The following is an 18,687-nucleotide window of genomic DNA, read 5'->3' as shown; positions in this document are numbered from 1 at the left end:
CTTATGTTAATTCTTAGGTGTCTCCGTAGAGGTTTACTTGATTAGGTTCATGGCGCTGATTAGATGGGGGTGTACTTTAATTTAGTTTCTGTAGGTGCCATCTTGTCCAGTTCCCTTTGTGTGTTAGCCCTTATTTGCATTCTAAAAACATGTCTTTGCCTGCCTGTCTGGATCTGCTCCTTTGTGATCTTTAGTGGAGGGGTTCTGAGTGTATCTTTAGTCTGTTTCCATATTGTATACCCAACTTCAGAAAATATGTTATCCGATAACACTTTTTTTACTAAGCATTCATTTTGAAACCTAACATCTTGAGTCATGGAATATGCTGATATAATATTCTTTTGTTCTTTGTGCCCCGTGTTACATTTGGCACAAATTACAGTCAGATGAGCCTGTGGTATGAGTACCGCATTTCTAACTACTTTAGCAGATGCTTCATTGGTTGTGCAAATATTTTTCCTAATGCTTGTGCTTTGTAAATTAAGAAAAACTAACTGAATGTTTTCTATATTTGGCAAAATGTTTTTGAAAAATACATGGTTTATAGATGGTGAAAGACTCGACATCTCATTTGAGGCCATCAGTAGCATCTCAAACCATTTGATGGCTAAGTTGCATTTAATGCTAACACTGGAACTTTTAACATCTGGTGTTTGTAATTGTGTACATGTTGCTGCTGTACTGGTACTTTTTGTATCTGGACGTGTGGGATGAGCCAGTCTGACACATTGGATGATGGAACAGTATTAATTAGCTTTTACGATATGTGAAATATTATCTGGCCAATGGAATTGGGAAAACAGGAAAATTTGACAGTTGTGTACTGAGTTGGCACTTTGATAGGTCCCACCTCCTGGATCTTGCTGGAGTCTAGCTGCAGTGGGAACAGGCAGCTTGCTTTATGGGAGTAGGCAACCAGTTATGGCAATTAAGTCCTATTAACGGGATTCAACTTTGTCTTATTCTTATGAGGAGTCCAGAATGTTCTAGCATGGGGAAATTTCTGAATATGTGTGGAAGAGGAGCAAGCAGTACGTGCACTGTCTGGTGTTTGGGAGTTCCTTGGGCTGAGGACAAGGCCAGTGCACCTGAGTGAAAATAAAAATGAAACAGTGCAAAAAATAGGATCTTGTGACTGAGGAGCTGAATGCCAAACTGGGAGAAGAGTCTAGGTCTGGGGTCATGGGAAGAGGAGGCAGAGGAGGGCGGGGGACAGAAAGACATCCCAGTGAGAGGGAAAGTGGGAAGGAGCTACTGGGAAGAGGAGACCACTGTTAGCAATCACTGGAAAGAGGGACAGAGGAAGTGGCTATAAGCAATCTTTAAATAGCGAGAGCTCAGGAGAAGCCCTGGTGGTCGAAGGTATCAGAAGGTTGGTGGTTCCAAAGAGGGGACCTTTGGGGCAAAGGTACTACTATGGAGCAGTGATGTTGTGCTCAGCATGACCAAAGAGCTGAAGTTGTGCGTGTAAGGTGATGCTGAAGTGCAAAGTTGGAATCCAGGGGAGGATGAGATTGATGCCCTGAGAGGTGTGCAATTGTTGAGACTGTCTAAGTCGGAGTGAATTTTGGAGAGAATTCCAAAGTTAGATCGCTGATATCTGAGTGGGTTGCTGAGAAACCTGTGGATCTGTCTTGGTCGCCTTTGCCATTTTCCGTGCCGTATAGTGTGCTCAACCACAGTTTGCCTGTTAATTCACACGTACCTACTATTAACCTTGAATATCAGAGTATAATGTAGATATTGCAAATTGTTTTATCTTTCTGACCTTGTATAGTAAAGTTCATTTTGTTTGTTGAGAAACCATGGAATCTTACGGCTTTATTTTCATTGCAAGTACCTCGGGTCTCAAACTTTGTCAACTTTAATCAGAAGGTTACCGGTTCTTTACCGGAATGTACCAAAAATTTGGAGGTCTGGTCCAGGAGCATAACTTTTCTAGAGCCAATAGGCGTCTTGCCATTGTTGAACAGGACCCCTCATGGTGAGGTCAGAGCCTGGTAGCTACCTCGCGGCTGCCTTCTGGTAGAAAGCTGTGGGAGTCATCAGAGTCTCTTCTTAATCACTTAATATGGGATGAGAAGGCCGGAGCCACAGGCAATCCTTTTGAAGGAGTTCCCTCATCAATAATGGACCTATAGTTGTGGAAATTCTTTATTTTTAAAATTTCATCAGGTTTGAGAGAGTGCCCCCTGTGGTCCCCTGCCTGCCTTAGTGCTCACCTCTCTTGGTGGGGCTGCTTGTTATCCAGTGCCACAAACCCTCTGATTGGGCCTCCCACCTCAGGAACCTGCCCACTATCTTTAATTTGATGGATACATGGTAATGACACCTTACTTTTGGCTGCCTTCCTGAAAATTCCAAACCTCAGCATATCTTTGAGACATGAACCTGTTGCAGAAAAGGGCTTGAGATTCCATCTGACATTTGTAAAATTGGCGTTTTAATCTGTGTATGATTGAGACCTGGCTAAAGCTGGTTATGAGAAAAACAAGTCTTTCTCCATTAGACCCAGAATGGGTGTAGGGTTTTAAACATAAGCATAACTAGTAAAAATAGAATAGTGCTGTTCTCAACAAGGGGCTGTATGCAACTGTCATCCTTCTGGGCTGCATCAGAATTGGCCAATAAAGATACATGAAGCTCTGCCTTTGTCTAACAATCTATATAACCTAAATGTGGATATGCTTTTCCTCTGTAAAATCTGAAGATGAACATTTAAATAAATAAAGCTGAAGTGTTAACATGAATAGACAGTTCAGTTCAACTGGGAGAAACATGCAGAATTTATTAACATTAAGTTAGCACAAGATGCGGTTACTTTGCTGGTGTTTTGGTGCTTAACATTTTAACTTGTTAAACATTTACATCCAGGTAATAGAATAAAATTTCTATTTAACCAGTAAATATATTTAAATCCCTCATTGATTTACAGGCACAGAAGATATATAAATGGCTCAATTAAACCTCATGTATTGACCTACAGTTTTACTTCCCATTGAAGTTGACAGTGTTGGTTCTTTCTTAAAAATTGTGTTTCTAAAATGGAGAATTCACAGTGAATATTATTACTTTTGTCTCTAATAAATTACAAGAGACAGCTTTGTTTGTTTCAGGAATGTGAAAGGGACTCTGATTGAAAAAATATAGTACTGTTGCCTAAAACCAATTTTTTAAAAACGAGATTTAAAGAACTATTATTTTTGTTGTTCTGTGCTGCTGTTTGTTTGACTTAACATTCTTGATATTTATGGAGAGAGTCCTAAGAAAATTCCCAATGGTTCAATTGTTGCAGAACTATTATGGAGGTGAAAAATGAGCAAAATTGCCTTTGTTTTTAATTTTCAGAGTAGTCTCTTTGTTTCACCTGAATTTCAGTTTTAAAAAGAAAATGTTTTACTTGATATTCTACATTTGTAGTGAATAAAATTTATGACATTGATTTTACTTTTTTTTATTACTTAGTTTGAAAACAAAAGTGCATAATCTGCTGAAAATCTAGGCAGGTCACATGAGTGTATGCTGTGAAATGCAAATACAGAAGACTGAATTCTTTTTAATTGTATAATTATGCAATCACATCTGTATGAAACAATACCGACTTAGAATGATGCAGAGTCGCAGACCCAAATCAAACTGCAAGACGTTGTGTTCTCTTAGGAAACTGAAACTCTGCATGTACCAAGCATGCGTGTGTATGCATAAAACTCTACTAATCCCTACAGTGCAGAAGAAAGTAATTTGGCCCATTGCATCTTATCCAGGCTCATCCACCACCTTATCTCCGTAACCCCACATATTTACCCTGCTACTTCCCCACCAACCCACATACCTTTGAACGCCAAGGGTCAATTTAGCATGGCCAGTCCATCTAATCTGCACATCTTTGGACAGTGGGAGGAAACCATGGCACCCCAGGAAGAAGCCCATGCACACACGGGGAGTATGTGCACATACCATACAGACACTCACTCAAGGTTGGAATGGAACCCAGATCCCTGGTGCTGTGAGGTAGTAGTGCTAACCACTGTGCCACCCCATATTCTGGTGCTGATTTGAATTACATGTTGGCGAGGTGCCAATTTGATTGTCAGTTCTTTGAGAACATGGAAAAGGATATGAATAAAGTTTTTAAAAAGTTCCCATTTAGTATATATCTGAAATGTCACTAGTATTAAAATTATCTCATTTGAGAGTGATGTGATACTGTGTGCTTGAGGTGGCCTCACAACCTTTGCCAAAATGCGAATCATTGTCAATTCAATGCCTTTGCATCTGAGTAATGCAACATACTTTGGATTGATGTGTAGCTTTGCATCAGTATGAAGTGTGCAATCGAACTGAAGCTGCACGTTGGGGTCCGATTAGATGTTTAATTCAACCGGTAGAGTTGGTTCTATATTCAACAACAACTTGCATTTACGTCATAGCTTTAAGGTTGGAAAGCATGCCTAGGAGTGTACAGATGTATGACGAAAAGTAACTGTTGAATCAAGGAAGAGATATCACGAGAGGTGATGAAGAGTTTAGTCAAAGAAATGTGTTTTGACGGTGTTAAAGAAATTTAGATGGATAATTTCAAATTGCGGGGACTATGCAGTTGATGGCATGATTGGCAATAGGCAAACAACAGTACTTAAGAGGGGAAACAGAATTGGGATTGTGGATGGGTTGTAGAACTGAGCAAGTTATAGAGATGAGGTGGAATTTAAGCATGAGAATTTAAAATTTGAGACATTGGGAGCCAGTCTAAGTTTCTAAAGACTTGGATGATGCATCAGGGCAACTTTGTGTGAATTAAGATAAGGGCAGAAAAGATTTGGATGAGCTGAAGTTTATGCAAGTGGGTGATGGGAGGAGGACCATCTGAAGCAATAATTGAGTTTGAAGATGACAAAGACCTGAATGAGGACTTCAGAGGAAGATAAAATAAATAGTGAAGACAGAGCAGGCAGCCTTTGTGATGATGATGAGGATATTCATTACTGTCAACACCATTCTTGTCATTTGCACTGATTAGCAGCAAGACAAGGCTGGCCACTTGTACTGCCCTGCTGATGGTAGCTAAATGGCCACCCGGCTTCTTGGCACAATGCAGTAACTTAAATGAATAAAATGGATTTTCTGCTCCACCTATGGATAGCCAATCAATGACGATCAACATTATATTATGTGGGCCAGTGCTGGTTTTTCTGACAGTAGCTGTGGTGCTTTCACCTAAAGACAATTAGTATAACCTTGTATGTTTTGAGACGTCAACCTGGAAGGATGACTGCTGTGGGATCAAAGGTGACTTGCTTCTGCTCTTGTTTGGTTCTGAGATGGTTTGCTGAGTCCAGTGCATGATCTTACAGACTTTGTCACATGCAGGGCAGGTGATGGTTGAAGAATAGCTGAGATGTTTGGCAGTTTCTACTCTTTCTGACACTTATTCTGCTTCATATCTGCACGTTCCCAATGATATGTGTGTTTAGTGCGACCCTAAGTGAACATTTTTCATCTTTGTCTGTTACTAACCAGGGACTCCCACCAGCTGGCATGTTTGATGGCTTCAGGAATGCTTTGAGCACACACCTAAAGCATTTCCATTGTCCTCCCTGAAGACTGATGCTGCAACCAAATTTCAAGTAGAGCAGTTTGGGACTCTAGAATGAGGCATGTAAACACATGTCCTGTCCAGCAGAGCTGGTTTGGAGTGGCTAGCCTCTTGATGCTGAGTACGTTGGCTTGGGAGAGGAAGTTGTTTTTGGACTGCCTTTCTTGCCACTAAATTTAGAAGATCCTGTGAAGCCACCCTTGATGGGACTTCTCCAGTGCTTTTGAGATACCTACAGTGGGTTGTCCAAGTCCATGAAGTACATAGGGATCATTGCTGCCTGTTTAATCATGTCCTTATTTCGGATTTGAGATTCTGGTCTTCAAATTCTCCTTTCTTCTTAACAAATTATACAAAGTTTTGGGAAGACTAAATCTGAAGCACTATGTTTATGTAAACACAATTTAGATTAGCCATGATCCTATTGAATGGAAGAGCAGATTCAAAAGGCCAAATTGCCTATTCTCCTAAATCCTATGTGCCCACGTACAGTTTTTTCTTCCTTTTCTATGGAAAGGTATACTTGTATCACAGATATGAGCTTTATGTCAAATAATAATTTTATTATCTTGGCTATTAACCCAAATTGAAGTTTTTAAAAATGGAGACTAAAGGATTGGCTGCCAAATTTGCATTACTGTACCTACCACATTCCAATCTATTGGAAGGAGACACTATGTAGTGAATTTTCCTGTTCCACCCGCTGCGGGAATCGTAACGGACAGGGGTGGACCACAGGTCCGTTGACCATGGGCAAGATTTTCCAGTTTCGGGGCAAGCGTGGCTAGAAAATCCCACCCACTATGTCTGCAAAGCCCTTTCAAGAACAATGACTGGGGAATATAAGTAAAGCACATATATTGCCCCCACTAGCATGGTACCAATGTTATTTAACTGGTGGAGATGAACTATTGGATGGTTTGACCATAGCTGAGAGGGACTCCCTGGACATGAACACATCAAGCTACAAGTCCAAATAATTGAGCTATGGGATCCTTGCTGAGAGGGGGGGCTCCCAGATATGAACGGATTACGTTACAAAGAAGAATACAGTAGTAGCGACCATATTTGTATGACTAGGTGATGGCCATGTGACAGCCCCTTCCTTTGTGTTTAAGCTTCTCCTTCTATAACAGGAGAACAAACAGTTAAGATGCTGACAAGAGATGTGAGTGGGGTTCCTCCTTCCTTGCTCTCCTGTCTATCTTGCAAACCTTTGAACTCTGTTTACTGACCGTGGCCATCCAGGGACGTCCCTGCTGCACAGAGATTTTTTGAAGGAAATCAACCCTGCACTACCATCTCCAGAAGGACATCCAAATCAGCTAGCTGTGTCTTTAAATCGCATCCAAAAGGGAAACAACAAAGTCATCGAACTATGGACAGTGTGCACCTTCTATTTGTCTGGACTCTATTTCAGTTAACTCTCCTTCACCACTCTAGTGTACATTGTGTGTGTGTGACTGGATTCAGTACGGTGAAGCTAACCTGCTTCTTTGTTAAACTCAAGAAAACATGTTTGATCTCTTATTTTGTGATTGCAGCTTATGAAGAGTTAAAAGCTCACTGAATTGGCAAGTATATCCTTTCAACAAAACTCTACTACAGTCGAAGGAATAATGGAAAAAGAAGAGAGCTATTCAAACCCTCATCACCTAAATGTAACACTTGTCTTAAACGGTTTACAAAAGATGCTTACTAGATTGACTCTTGGGATGAGAGGATGTCCTTTGATGGGAGATTGGTCCATTCTACTCGATGCTTTCTGAATTTTAGAGGAAAACAAGATAATCTCATTGCAATTCTTAAGAGGCCTTGACAGGGTAAATGCTGAGAGACTGTGGCTATACTTAGGGGTAATAGTCTTTAGATAATGATCAGCCATTTCAGACTGAGATGTGGAATTTCTTTATCTAGAGTTTGTGAATCTTTGGAATTTTCTACTCTGGAGGGCTGTGAATGCTCAAATGAGTATATTTAATATTGAGACTGATAGAACTTTGAGCAGTAAAGAAATCAAGGGATACAGGGATTGGGGGTGTAGTGGGTATTGAGTTGAGGGATTGGGGGTTGTGTGGTAAGTGGAGTTTATGTAGACGTTCAGACATGAATGGCAAAGTGGATGTCAGAGGCCAAGTGGGCTACTCCTGCTCCTACTACTAATGTCTTTGAGACTATGGCTTGAATTCTACTTCAAAGAAAGACAGAGATATTACTGTATTATTATCCTATATATATTAGTGCATATATGTAAACCTGAACCATGCTCAAAAATAAACAGATTGAAATATATTAATTTATTCTTAAGTGCCACTAAGTCTGGGAGGAATGATGTAAGTTTAAAAAGTAATACAAGTGCAGATTTTTGATTAGCAAATAGACCCAGCTTAATTGCTTATTAGGAATTTAGTACATTGGGATACATAAGGAATGCTGTAAAGGTAGATATGATGCTGAAGTTATATTGTAGAATTATTCCAAGCTTTTAACCTAGTCTGTTTACCCAGGAGTACGTATACACATCCTGTCATATGTCTGGAATCCTATTTACTTGTTGGATTCCTGTGGTTATTTTCTCCTGCTTTGGGCATGCCACGTGAGTTGTGGGCTATGGAGTCTAAGTTAAACATTGTGTTTTGCCGAGTTTGTTTTAATAAAATTTTTGACAACTTTGTTAGGTGCCCAAGGTCAGTCTATACTTCATTTGACCTTGAATAGCTGGCATATTTCTAGCAGAAATGCTTCTTTCTGGACACAAGTGTTCTGTTCAGTGTACCTTGTGTTTACACAAGGAAATTAATAATTAGGAGATAATCAACAAAAAAATGTACTAATCATATGTTTCAGTGCATTGGAAACCTGTTTGGCATAAAATCAAATGCTAGAATAGATTGTTGTCTTGTAAAATATAAATAATGACTCAACTTTGAGTTTGTGATTCACTTTAAACAATAGCATGAAGTACTTCTGTTTATTTGTTAAACATGATATTTGGTTTTGTTCTTAATGATTTATGTAATTTATTTGACTGTGCAGCATCTGCATTTCTGGAACTGGATAAAAGGCTTTGAAGTCTGTGGTACTGTCCTCAGCAAATCTTTAACCTTTATTTACTCTTACTGTTGAGATAACAACAGATTTGAGAACTACTACTAACATCCAGAATATGTGCTGGGTTTGATTTTTTTTATGGAATGGCAAAGTAAGCTGGAGTACTCAGTGGACACTTGCCTTAAAGTTCATCACTCAATTCAAAATGTATACGTCATATCCACTAATTTATTGATAATTAGATTTCTCAGTTATGACACCTTCATCAAAACTTTAACAGTAACATTCTCAGCAATGTAATAATTCATGTAATGTATACATGAATATCAATAGATATTTCCAGAATATGTCTGTTTCATTACCAAGATAGTGTGTGAGTAAATATGGCTATCCTGGAGTTGCCATTGACCAGGAACTGAATTGGACTTGCCATATAAATGCCGTGGCTACAGAAGCAGGTCAAAGTCTGGGAATTCTGCAGACGGTAACTCACCTCTTGACTTTTCGAATCCTGTCCACTATCTACAAGACTCAAGTCAGGAACGTGATGGAATATTCTCCGCTTGCCTGGATGAGTGCAGCTCCAAAAACACTCTAGAAGTTTAACGCCATGCAAGACAAAGCAGTTGGCTTCATCGGCGCAACATCCACTCCCTCCAACACTGACACAGCAGCAATGGTGTGTACAAGATGCACTGCAGCGACTCACTGATGCCTCTTCAACAGCACAAATCTGCAACCTCTACCACCTAGAAGAATAGGGGCAGCAGATGCCTGGAGACACCACCACCTGCAACTTCCCCACCAAGTCTCATGCCATCCTGACTTGGAAACATATTGCAAAATTCCTTCATTATCAATGCGTCATTCCTTCACTGTCAATGGGTCAATATCCTGGAACTCTTCCTAACATAAGAACATAAGAAATAGGAGTAGGCCATCTAGCCCTTCGAGCCTGCCCCGCCATCCAGTAAGATCATGGCTGATCTGAAGTGAATCAGTTCTACTTTCCCGCTTTCTCCCCATAACCCTTAATTCCCTTGTCTATCAGAAATCTTTTATCTACCCGTGACTTAAATATATTCAACGAGGTAGCCTCCACCACTTCAATGGGTAGAGAATTCCAGAGATTCACCATCCTTTGATTGAAGAAGTTTCTCCTCAGCTCCATTCTAAACTGCCACCCCTTTATTTTGAGGCTGTGCCCTCTAGATGTGCTATCCTTTCTAAGCGGGAAGAATCTCTCTGCCTCTACCCTATCTAGCCCCTTCATTATCTTGTAAGTCTCTAAGATGCCCCCTCAGCCTTCTAAACTCTTAATGAGTACAGACCCAGTCTATTCAATCTCTCTTCATAAGCTAACCCCCTCACCTCCGGTATCAGCCTGGTGAACTTTCTCTGCACTCCCTCCACGGCCAATATATCCTTTTGCAAATGTGGGGACCAAAACTGCACACAGTACTCCAGTTGCGGCCTCACCAGTGCCCTGTACAGTTGCAGCAAGACCTCCCCCTTGCCATAAAGGCCAACATTCCATTCGCCTTCTTGATCACCTGCTGCACCTGCAGACTGGGTTTTTGCGATTCGTGCACGAGGACCTCCAGGTCTGTCTGCACTGTAGCATGCTGCAGCTTTTTACCCTTTAAATAATAATCCCTCCTACTATTATTTCTACCAAAGTGGATAACCTCACATTTGCTAACGTTATTCTCCATCTGCCAGGTCCTCGCCCAGTCACTCAGCCTATCCAGATCTTCCTGCAGACTTTCCGCACCCTCCACACAATTCGCTTTTCCACTCATCTTTGTGTCATCAGCAAATTTTGTTACCCTACACTCAACCCCCTCTTCCAGATCGTCTGTGTAAATGGTAAACAATTGAGGCCCCAGCACCGATTCCTGCGGCACTCCACTAGTCTCCAACTGCCAACCAGAAAAGCACCCATTGACTCCAACTCTCTGCTTCCTGTTAGACAACCAATCCTCAATCCATGCTAACACCTTACCCCCAACTCTGCGCACCCTAACTTTCTGCAGCAACCTTTTATGAGGCACCCTTATTCAAACGCCTTCCGGAAATCTAAGAACACCACTTCCACCGGTTCCCCTCTGTCTACCACACTAGTCACATCCTCATAGAAATCCAATAAATTTGTTAAACACGACTTCCCCTTCACGAATCCATGCTGCGTCTGCTTGATGAAACCGTTCTTTTCTAGGTCTCTTGCTATTTCTTCTTTGATGGATTCTAGTATTTTTCCAACTATGGACATTAAGCTAACCGGCCTATAATTCCCTGCCTTTTGTCTGCTACCTTATTTAAACAGCGGCGTAACATTAGCTGTTTTCCACTCTTCTGGCGCTTCCCCGGAGTCCAGCGAATTGTGATAAATAATTACTAAGGCATCTGCTATCACTTCTGCCATTTCTTTTAGAACCCTGCTGAGCACCGAGAAAGATCTCCTTAAAAATCCTCCACTGTTCCTCAGCCGTCTTACCAACCAATCTGCGCCCCCAATCTACATTCGCCAATCCCTCCCTCAACTTATCATACTCCCCTCTGTTTGAACAAAGGACACAGGTTTGGGACCCTACTTTCTCATCCTCCATCTGCATCAGAAATTCAACTATACTATGATCACTCGTCCCAAGAGGATCCCTCACAAGAAGATCCCTAATTCTACCTGCCTCGTTACACAGTACCAGATCGAAGATAACTCGCTCCCTCGTGGGTTCCGTTACATACTGTTCACGGAAACTACCCCGACAGCATTCCAAGAACTCTTTCTCAAGCCCACCGCGTCCGACTTGGGTCAACCAATCTATATGCAGATTAAAATCCCCCATAATTATCGCTGTTCCGTTTCTGCATGCATCAATTATTTGCTTGTTTATAGCCCGTCCCACCTCAAAGTTATTATTTGGGGGCCTATAGACCACACCCACCAGCGACTTTCTCCCCTTTCTATTCCTTATCTCTACCCACAACGATTCCACATTTTGCTCTTTGGAGCCTATATCTTCTCTTACTACTGCCCTGATATTATCCTTTATTAACACAGCTACCCCACCTCCTTTTTCCTCCTGTCTATCCTTCCTAAATGTCTGATATCCCTGGATATTCAGTCCCCAGTCCCGGTCACCCTGCAACCACGTTTCCGTAATGGCCACTAGATCATACCCATTTGTGCTGATTTGCGCCATCAGCTTATTCACTTTGTTTTGAATGCTTTGTGCATTCAGTTTAAGTGTCTTTATACCAGCCTTTATCTGGGCCTTATTTGTAGTAACGCTACTAACCTCTCTTGTGCCCCCTACTCCTTTAATTAGTGGAACATCCTCAACATTAACCTGCACACGTACCCTCGCCTTTACTTTAGATTTTGTAATTTCCCCCACTCCTGCATCCTCCCTCCCACTAATTAGTTTAAAGCCCTATCTACAGTCCTAGTTATACGATTCGCCAGGACTCTGGTCCCAGCACGATTCAGATGAAGACCATCCCATCTGAACAGGTCCCATCTGCCCCAATACTGGTGCCAATGCCCCATAAATTTGAACCCATTCCTCCCACACCAATCCTTTGAGCCACGCATTTACCTTCTTAATCCTAACAGCGCTGAGACTGTTCCTACAACACATGGATTGCAGAGGTTCAAGAATGTACCTCACCAAAACCTTTTCAAGGGCAAGGGATGGACATTAAATGCATAGCCTAGCCTGCAGCGTCCATATCTTGTGACATAATAATAAAAAAAAGCAGATGAGTGGGAATCTTTGCAAACGTAAGCCACAGTCAATTCTCAAAACATGAAATCTGTGACAAAAGCAAAATAGTGTGAATGCTGGAAATCTGAAATAAAAGTGGAAAATGCTGGAAACACTCAGCAGATTTGGCAACATTCGTGGAGAGAGATGTAGAATCAATTTTTCAAGTCTGTGACCTTTCATCAAAACATGACCAGTCAGAGGAAATTTAATGCAGTCTATTGCATGATTTGCTATTACTGTTAATAAATTTGCTGCTAGCAAAACTAACAGACAGTTGTAAAGATCCCCAGGAATAGTAAAAAAAATAATTTTGATTTCTATCTTTAGATGACTGCTCATGAAGAGATTTATGGGAATACTTAGTGCCAGCTGATCATTGTGAGGTTTTGCTCCCTGATTCTATATCTCATGATAAATTGCAATAGAAGGACAATTTTAAATGGAAAAGAACAGTCTCGTATATATTGGTTAAAAAATGTTAAAACAGTAATTTTCTCTCACCCAATTGAGCTAATTGTTGGTTTATCAATGAGTTATCTTGAGACTCAACTTTATTTGATGTAGCGATGACTATTTTATGAAGTAAAATATTGATTATTTCAAAGGAAAGACAAATACATAGAAAGAAGGAACATTCAATTCATGTAACAAATTGTTAATTGCATTTTTCTTGTTTTCTTTAAGTCCACACATCATCTTCCTATCTCAATCTGTATTGTCTGGAGAAAAACATCTCTGTGGAGTACGATTGTGCCATGAAATAGCTCATGCCTGGTTTGGACTGGCTATTGGTGCTCGTGATTGGACTGAAGAGTGGATAAGTGAAGGATTTGCTACTTATTTGGAGGATGTGTTTTGGGCAAATGCACAAAAGGTACATTTTTATGTTGTCTTGTGTATTGGCAGACTCCTAAACAATGTGTTTGGCTGAAATCAAGTTTGCTGCTGTCGAAGTGGTACTAAGTGTATTTAAAATTAATTAATTCTTCTGCTGAACAAGCTACAGAGTGGAGTTTCAGGCAAATATATTGCAGCCAGTAATTACCTCTCTGATTTTTTTTTGAGATTACTGGATCCTGATGCCAAGGTACTGCCTAATTTCAGATGTGGGTCCCATCTCTAAATTGTCAAACCATTAGCATAATCACTTGCCTATGTATCTGTTTGTGTGGCTGTGTGTTTACATGTGTGGCAAAGTTTGTGAAGGAAAATAAAACATAAAATGGTATTAACCTTGTAATTGAGAGAGGCCTTACTTCACCTTATTCCCAATGAGTTCTTGCGTGCAGTGATGTTCGGGTTGGTCTCTTTTATATGAGTTAAGAGTTGCGTTTTCAGAGCTGTTTTCCAGTCGGGTCTGCTCTATCATAGAATGCTTCCTCTTGGAACTGTTTATCGTTCTTCCAACTCAAAAAAAAAATTCTTAATCAGTGGACTCTTTATTCAATTTCCTACAAGGATCAGAGGCTCGAAATGCACCATGCTTCAGATGGGTGTTAAAAAAATCTTGAACCTCTACCCATTTTTGTGGGAGACTAAAGCTTGAGGCAGAACAATTCTACAGGTACCCAATGTAGTTTAATCAGTTCCAGAGGGGAAAGATGTTTTCCAGATGCTTTATGATATTATGTCATAAAAAGTGCACCATTTTATTAAACATTGCATAAAGGAGATCTTCTTTCCCAATCTTTAGTGTGAATTTTGATTACTTCTCTTTTTTAAAAGGTGATATAAATGGTAATTTTCCAAATGTGTCCTGCCAGCAGGAAGCATCATGACGTAGGAGCACTAATTGAAATTTAGGTTTACACTGCACATGGTGCAGAATTGAGGGTTTACTGCATTATCGAAAGTTACTATTTTTCAGATGTTAAACCAAGGCTTTATTGCTCTCTAAGGTGGACGTTAAAAAAGTTTCATTGTACTGTATCAAAGAGCAGGGGAGTTATCCCAGAAGTCCTAGCCAATATTTGCCTTTCAGTCAACATCACAAAAACTAATTATCTGATCATTATCACATTGCTATTTGTGGGAACTTACTGTGCCTAAAATTGACTGCTATGTTTCTGTTGTATCTATTAATTCTCAGATACTTTCGACCAGTTTGCTTACTCCAAGGTTTTACCACTGTGCCCTTATTTGCAAGATGAACAAACACAAGTAAATGTTCAATAAGTTTATTAATAGTAACACTATTAACCCTTAAATTACCCACATAAAACTAGAGGATACCCCAGATTTAAGTATACTACCCACAAAGATAGTTTGGTTAAACTGCAGGCTCGATTCTGAGTCCCTCTGGTCCATTGTCACGAAGGTGAGTCTCGAAGGCAGCTTCTTCCTTCCTTCCTTCCTTCTCTGGTCAGTCTTCCGAATGATCAAGGTTGTCTCCCTCGAGTCTTCGCTGCTAGTTATCTGAAATGTGTCCCTTTTATCCCCCTGCCTGCTTGCCTTTCCAGAAACTTCTCTGACTTCTGACCAGTGAGGTCCCAGGAGGGGGTTCCAGTTCCCAGTGGGTTTCTTGATGTCTGCCTGAAAGGACACCAGGGTCCACCCCCAGGTGTCCATCTCCATGCTGTTGCTTACATGTAACCTGTTATCAAATAAGGTAACTGCAGGAACTGTCCGTGACAGAAAGTCTGGCCCAATCTGGGCTTCTAACAATAGGTCGGTGCATTTCAATGGGGTGTAATGATCTCCTGCTAAATATCAGTAGAGTCTAACGACCTTTTGATGAGTGATTGATGGGTCAGGTCCAGACATGTTTGTGTCTTGTACAATGACCTGCCTAAGGTTTGACTGTTTGATTTTAATATGCTCAGTTCTTTAATTTAGGATAATCAATTAAATCAGCGTTAAAACTAGGCCTTGATTATATTACCACATTTCTAATGTTACAATTATTCTAAATTTCGGAAATACTTGGTTGGCTTTAAACTATAGGTCAGCCTTCAATATCATTAATCTACAAAACTCATCCCCAAACTCCATGGCCTGGGCTTCCCTTCCCTTCCCTTCCCTTCCCTTCCCTTCCCTTCCCTTCCCTTCCCTTCCCTTCCCTGAATCCTAGACTTCCTAACCCACAGACCACAGTCAGTAAGGATAGGCAACAACACCTTCTTCACGATCATCCTCCACACTGTTCACGCAGGGGGACATGAATGTAGCTGAGGAGAACACTGGGTTGTAGGGGTGTAAACTAGACAGTATTGCAGTTGATAAGGAGGACGTGCTGGATATTCTTGAGGGTTTGAAAATAGATAAGTCCCCTGGTCCGGACGGGATTTACCCTAGGATTCTCTGGGAGGCAAGAGAGGTGATTGCAGAGCCTCTGGCTCTGATCTTCAGGTCGTCGTTGGTCTCAGGTATACTACCGGAAGATTGGAGGATAGCGAATGTTGTCCCATTGTTTAAGAAGGGGAACAGAGACTTCCCCTGGAATTATAGACCGGTGAGTCTTACTTCTGTTGTGGGCAAGGTTTTAGAAAAAATTATTAGGGATAGGATTTATAGTTATTTGGAGAGTAATGAATTGATTGGAGATAGTCAGCATGGTTTTGTAGCGGGTAGGTCGTGCCTTACTAACCTTATTGAGTTTTTTGAGAAAGTGACCAAAGAGGTGGATGGGGGTAAGGCAGTTGACGTGGTATATATGGATTTTAGTAAGGTGTTTGATAAGGTTCACCATGGTAGGCTTCTGCAGAAAATGGAGATGTATGGGATTGAGGGTAATCTAGGAAATTGGATCAGGAATTGGCTAGCAGATAGGAGACAGAGGGTGGTGGTTGATGGTAAATATTCGTCATGGAGTTCAGTTATGAGTGGTGTGCCTCAGGGATCTGTTTTGGGGCCACTGCTGTTTGTAATTTTTATAAATGATCTTGATGAGGGTATAGTTGGGTGGATTAGTAAATTTGCTGATGACACCAAAGTCGGAGGTGTGGTAGATTGTGAGGAAGGGTGTCATAGTTTGCAGGGAGACTTAGGTTGCAGAGCTGGGCCGAGAGGTGGCGGATGGAGTTTAATGCGGAGAAGTGTGAGGTAATTCACTTCGGTAGGAATAACAGATGTGTCGAGTATAGGGCTAACGGGAGGACTCTGAATAGTGTGGATGAACAGAGGGATCTAGGTGTATGTGTACATAGATCCCTGAAAGTTGGGAATCAAGTAGATAAGGTTGTTAAGAAGGCATATGGTGTCTTGGCATTTATTGGTAGGGGGATTGAATTTAGGAGTTGCAGTGTCATGTTGCAACTGTACACAACTCTGGTGCGGCCGCACTTGGAGTACTGTGTGCAGTTCTGGTCCCCACATTATAGGAAGGATGTGGAGGCTTTGGAGAGGGTGCAGAGGAGGTTTACCAGGATGTTGCCTGGTATGGAGGGGAGGTCCTATGAGGAGAGACTGAGGGATTTGGGGTTGTTTTCGCTAGAAAGAAGGCAGCTAAGAGGGGATCTTATTGAAACATATAAGATGATTAGAGGTTTAGATAGGGTGGATAGTGATAGTCTTTTTCCTCGGATGGAGAAAGCTAGCACGAGGGGGCATGGCTTTAAATTAAGGGGGGGTAGTTATAGGATGGATGTCAGGGGTAGGTTCTTTACCCAGAGGGTGGTGAGGGATTGGAATGCCCTGCCTGCTGCAGTTATAAATGCGCCTAGTTTGGGGGCGTTTAAGAGATCCGTGGATAGGTTAATGGATGAAAAGGGATTGGTTTAGGTTAGAGGGTCATTGTTTTTTAACTGGTCGGCGCAACATCGTGGGCCGAAGGGCCTGTTCTGCGCTGTAATGTTCTATGTACACTGGTGCCCCACAAAGTGTGTCCTCAGCCCCTTATTATACTCTCCTTATACACCTATGACTGTGTGGCTAACTCCAGCTTGATTTTCAAATTTGCTGATGACACCACTGTAGTGGAAAGGATCTCAACAATAATGAGACAGAGTACAGGAAAGAGATAGAGAATCTGGTGAACTGGTGCAATGACAATAATCTCTGTCAGCAAAATAAAGGAGATAGTCATTGATTTCAAGAGGCACAGTGGAGGACATGGCCATTTCTACATCAAAGGGGATGAAGTGGAAATGGTCATGAGCTTCAAGTTTACAGGTGTCTAAGTCACTAACAACCTGTTCTGGTCCCTCCATACTGACGCTGTAATTAAGAAAGCCCACTAATGCTTCTGCTTCTTCAAGAGGCTAAAATAATTTGGCATGTCCACTGCAACTCTCATCAGCTTTTACAGATGCACCATAGAAAGCATTCTTTCTGGTGGTATCACAGCTTGGTATGGCTCCTGCTCTATCCAAGTCAACAAGAAACTACAAAGAGTTGTGAATGAAGACCAGTCTATCACACAAACCAGTGTCACATCCATTGACTCTGTCTACTCTTCCTGCTACTTTGGAAACCAGCCAAGCATAATCAGGGATCTGATGCACCGCGGACATTCTTTCTTCCATCTTCTTCCGTCAGGGAAATAGATACAAAAGTCTGAGGTCACGTACCAACTGACTTAAGAATAGCTTCTTCTCCGCTGCCATCAGATATTTGAATGGATATACCTCATATTAAGTTGATCCTTATTTACTCCCTAGCTTTGACTGTAACACTACATTCTGCACCCTCTCCTCTCCTCCTCTGTGTACAGCATGCTTTGTGTGTAGAGTGCACAAGAACAATACTTCTCGCTGTATGCATGTGATAATCAATCAATAAAGTGCTTTGCGATATCATGGGATGGTTTTGCACAATGTTAAATAAAGCCTTTACGCTGATTGCTCAGTTCAAGGGATAAATGGTTACGTAGTGGTAATGTCATTGGACGAGTAATCCACAGGCCCAGTTTAATCCTCTGGGGACATGAGTTCAAATCCCATCACAGCAGCTGGAAGAATTTAAATTCAATTAATTACTCTGGAATGTATAGCTAAATTCCTCAATGGTGACCAGGAAATTCAGTAAAAAGTCTGACAACACCAGGTTTTAGTCCAACCGATTTATTTGATAATATACTCACAAGCTTTCGAGGGGACTGCCTCTTCGTCAGGTGAATGGAGAGTTCTGGCCTCAGACAGAGCATATAAAGCACAGACAGTTTAGAGATTACTGATTAGAATGCGAATCCTTACACCTAACCTGCTGTTCAAGACCTGAAGTGGCTGATAATGTGAGTGGAAGGAGCACTGATCACAGTTTAAAGAGATGTGTATTGTCTCCAGACAGTACAGTAAGTGAGGTTTTGCAAACCCAGGCAAGTCACGGGGGTTA

At 41.3% G+C, this 18,687-nt stretch overlaps 1 protein-coding gene across 9 annotated transcripts in view; it reads left to right on the top strand.

Annotated features, from left to right (window-relative positions):
- The window catches only part of aopep (aminopeptidase O (putative)), a 362,002-nt gene that overhangs the window by 84,593 nt on the left and 258,722 nt on the right, over positions 1-18,687 (top strand). For all 9 annotated transcript variants that reach the window (XR_013886678.1, XR_013886677.1, XR_013886676.1 and 6 more), the window contains exon 6: positions 13,102-13,291. Coding sequence is in view for 5 of the 9 variants with exons in the window: in XM_080188799.1 (XP_080044925.1) it covers positions 13,102-13,291 (190 nt within the window). In the remaining 4 variants the exon portion in view is untranslated. The remainder of the gene's footprint in view (positions 1-13,101; positions 13,292-18,687) is intronic.

This window comes from Carcharhinus amblyrhynchos, chromosome 5 (assembly GCF_965287045.1).
Source record: "Carcharhinus amblyrhynchos chromosome 5, sCarAmb.v2.hapA, whole genome shotgun sequence".
Classification (NCBI taxonomy): Eukaryota; Metazoa; Chordata; class Chondrichthyes; order Carcharhiniformes; family Carcharhinidae; genus Carcharhinus; species Carcharhinus amblyrhynchos.
Note: the sequence above shows the minus strand (reverse complement) of the source record. Positions and strands in the feature narration are given on the sequence as shown.